This window comes from Fulmarus glacialis, unplaced genomic scaffold, assembly GCF_000690835.1.
Source record: "Fulmarus glacialis isolate BGI_N327 unplaced genomic scaffold, ASM69083v1 scaffold16268, whole genome shotgun sequence".
In the NCBI taxonomy this organism is placed as follows: Eukaryota; Metazoa; Chordata; class Aves; order Procellariiformes; family Procellariidae; genus Fulmarus; species Fulmarus glacialis.
Genome location: NW_009226509.1, coordinates 12849 through 16081, shown reverse-complemented (window position 1 = coordinate 16081; position 3233 = coordinate 12849). Strand labels below are relative to the sequence as shown.

At 34.4% G+C, this 3233-nt stretch overlaps 1 protein-coding gene across 1 annotated transcript in view; it reads right to left on the bottom strand.

The window, feature by feature from the left end:
- Positions 1 to 1721: 1721 nt before the first annotated feature.
- Positions 1722 to 3233, bottom strand: part of CHORDC1 (cysteine and histidine-rich domain (CHORD) containing 1) — a 14241-nt gene continuing 12729 nt past the window's right edge. The window contains exons 9-11 of the mRNA XM_009582836.1: positions 3124 to 3230; positions 2401 to 2463; positions 1722 to 1865 (exon numbers count right to left, since the gene is read on the bottom strand). Of these exons, the coding sequence (XP_009581131.1) occupies positions 1722 to 1865; positions 2401 to 2463; positions 3124 to 3230 (314 nt within the window). The remainder of the gene's footprint in view (positions 1866 to 2400; positions 2464 to 3123; positions 3231 to 3233) is intronic.

Genomic DNA, 3233 nt, shown 5'->3' with positions numbered 1-3233 from the left:
AGTCAGTGAGAAACAGGATCTTGAAATGAAGGTGAAGAAGCACCAAAACAAATTTCATATATACAGCACTGGTGTTACTTTCTTAGTGTTTGGGGATGGTTTCTTTGGTAATGTATTTCCTACTACTTTAAGCATGAAGTAGGATTTCAAGTACTGCTAGAGACAGAACTCTGAGCTCAAGTCAAATTATATATGTTGGAAATGAGTAAGATTCTTAGAAATCTGTATTTAACTTCAGAATGCCTTTACTACGTTCTGTGTTTCTCCTGGCATTATTCCAGGTCTGCCAAGGTAGGCAGATGAGCATCCACACATTTCAACAGTCCACAGGACTGCTTGTTTTCATATGTAAGTTTTGGCACAATAAATAGTGGTGTACATTTTGTATGACTTATATACGAAAACATTGTTTTTCTTTCAGCTGCAACCCGAAATTAAGAAACTATTTCAAGCAGAAAGAGAAAGCAACATTACTGCATGTGTTGCTGCTTAGATAAAAGTCGTATCTTTAAAACTATCCTGTTTTCAGCCACAAATCTTTACTGATGGAGAACTGAAAACAAAAATAAGGTCTTGATTTCTAATTACAGTGTTTTGCTTATGCTGTTCAAAAGAAATATTTTTAAAATATTTTAATTCAAAGGAACAATTATGATTTGAGACAGACATTTTAAAGCTTGTTGTTTGTTTCTCCTAAGATTTGTCCTGTAGATAAATTTAGTTCTTAGATTACCATGCTCAGAAACAAGAGCTATGCGTATCTACACAGAAATAATTTTCCTGAGACACCTACAGCGTGTACTGGCTTCTCCTACTACACATATCCACCTACTTTGAAAAAAGATTCATAATTTTGAATGTTGCAGAATAGGACAGAATATACATTCTAAAGACTATCAAATATATACAGCACCTTGGTAATTTTACAGTAGTCTGTTGTTTGTATGTTCTCCACAGCTGAGATGCTAAGGTATTCAGCCATTTCACTGTCCATTCACTTTTATATTTAACAATTCAAATACCAAAGGTACAGGGGTAAAAAAAAAAAAATATCCCCTTGCCAACTTTGTTTTTATTTTAATCTGATCTCCTACTTTTATACATGAAAGACAGTAAGAGTCAGCAAGTACTGAAATCCTTAGCAAAATACCTTTTATTCCATCCCTCCACAGCCAACAGGTAATGAAACAAACCTCAGTTTCAGAATACAAAAATGCAAGTCTACAAGTGTTCTTTCATACTTGTGTATGTACATTTTTATTCTAGATGTAGAATTGCATGTTAATCACTTCATAAACTCAACATTTCTGTATCTGTATTACGGTATGCTTCATAACGAACAGTGCTGAATTTAGTATGTGCTACCCAGTAGATCCAGTCTAAACCGAACACTTGAAAAATTAACACATGCAGTGGACTGAGAACACATCTATTGGGATAGTCAGTGCATGGTAGGTAAGGTTGTAAGCAAAGGACAATAGCTCTTTTACTCTAAATCCCCATGGAGACACTCCAACTAGAATAAATATACTCATGGGAGCAAGAGCAGAAATAGCTGTTACCCTTCAAGTTTACACCCCCATTTACTGTACATCAAATTTCTTTGTAGAATGGAACATATGATCTAGCATAAAAAAAATGAATCTATATAAAAGTTAAATATTTGATTACAGTAGCAAGTCACCACTTCATAATGGGAAATAACATGTCTCTTGGAATTATTATTGATCTGAATTCTCTTTTTTTTGTTGTGTGTTGGATACCGGTAATTCAAGACTTGCCCATAATAGGGGCTCTGCTTTTCTCATAGTCAGCTCAATCTTTGTAGCCGTCATGTTCACATAACTCCTCTTTACATCGATCACCTAGAACAGAAAACATATTTCACAGTTCAATTTAAGAAACAGACTGCTAGATATTTGGGAATTAAGTTAGGAAGAGTACCTTATCACTAAATTTCAGTAGATGTTTAGGTAGATGGAGTTCCCTCTGTTATCTGGAAAAGTCAACCTTCTCCCATTCTCAAGCCATGAACACATGCCTGTGCATATGTAACATATATATTGGTCTAACAGATACATGAGCATGCAATGACATAGTGTCAAGGGTTTCTGCAACACTGCTATCATGGTGTTGGGATCTTAGGACAAATTGGGATAGAAAGGACCTCAGGAGGTCACCTTCTGCTCAAAGCAGCATCAACTATGATGTCACACCTGATCACTTGGGGCATTAGATTCAGATTTAAATGTGGATTACTGAATGACATGCAACTGAATTTCTTTCAATAAGCAGGGTAAAGAGGAAGCCAAACTGTTTTGAAAGAAAGGAACCTGAGGGTTTGTGTTTTGTTGTGTTTTGGTTTTTTTTTTTAAATAGAAAAATTATTCTTATACTTACTCCCCATAATTTCACACTGTGATGAAATTCCTTTTCTCCTTCAAATACAATATGGATATTTAACTTAACAAGAAAAACAACAGAACATTTTGTCAGGCTAATAAAACATACACAAGTATGTTTAAGCAAAATATATCACATTAGGATTCAGATTCTACAATAAGCAAAGTGATCAAATTGTCCCTCAGACACAGAAGTGAAAATCTATTCTAAAAGACTCTAATACAGTATCATAGTCAATAGTGGCCATATATACCTCCTGGAAGCTGTATCATTTTCTCCAAATGCGTGATTAAGACTTCAGAGAAGCATTTTAACACTTGTTTAATATTAGTAGCTGTGAAACTGCATACCGTGAAGAACTATATTAAACTACATCAAGCCAAATACCATGAAATTATGAAACTGTAATTATTTACACATATGGTGATGCAAATCCATCACACTTGGGTTTTAATTGCGGAAGTCAAATTAAAGATTTTTTTGACATATTATATTGCAGCTTTTAAAAAACCCCATTAAAGTACAGATGTCCAAACAGAAGAGGAAAAAAAAAGCTATACATACTTGAACAAACACAAATGCCAAGAAAAAGCCATTACTCAAAAAACATTCTTACGCTATTCTACCTCTGCCTTGTAAATAAAGCAGAAGACAGATTTACCTAACTTCAAGCTGCTGTAAGAATTAAAAAAAGAATTACATCTTAAGGTAGATACTCACCATTGTGCTATTTGCTTCTACATAGCTCAGATCAGGAACAGAGTTTTTAGCATATACAGAAATAGTCACTTCTCCTCCAGTCTGATGCCAATCATGTCTGCATGGAACTA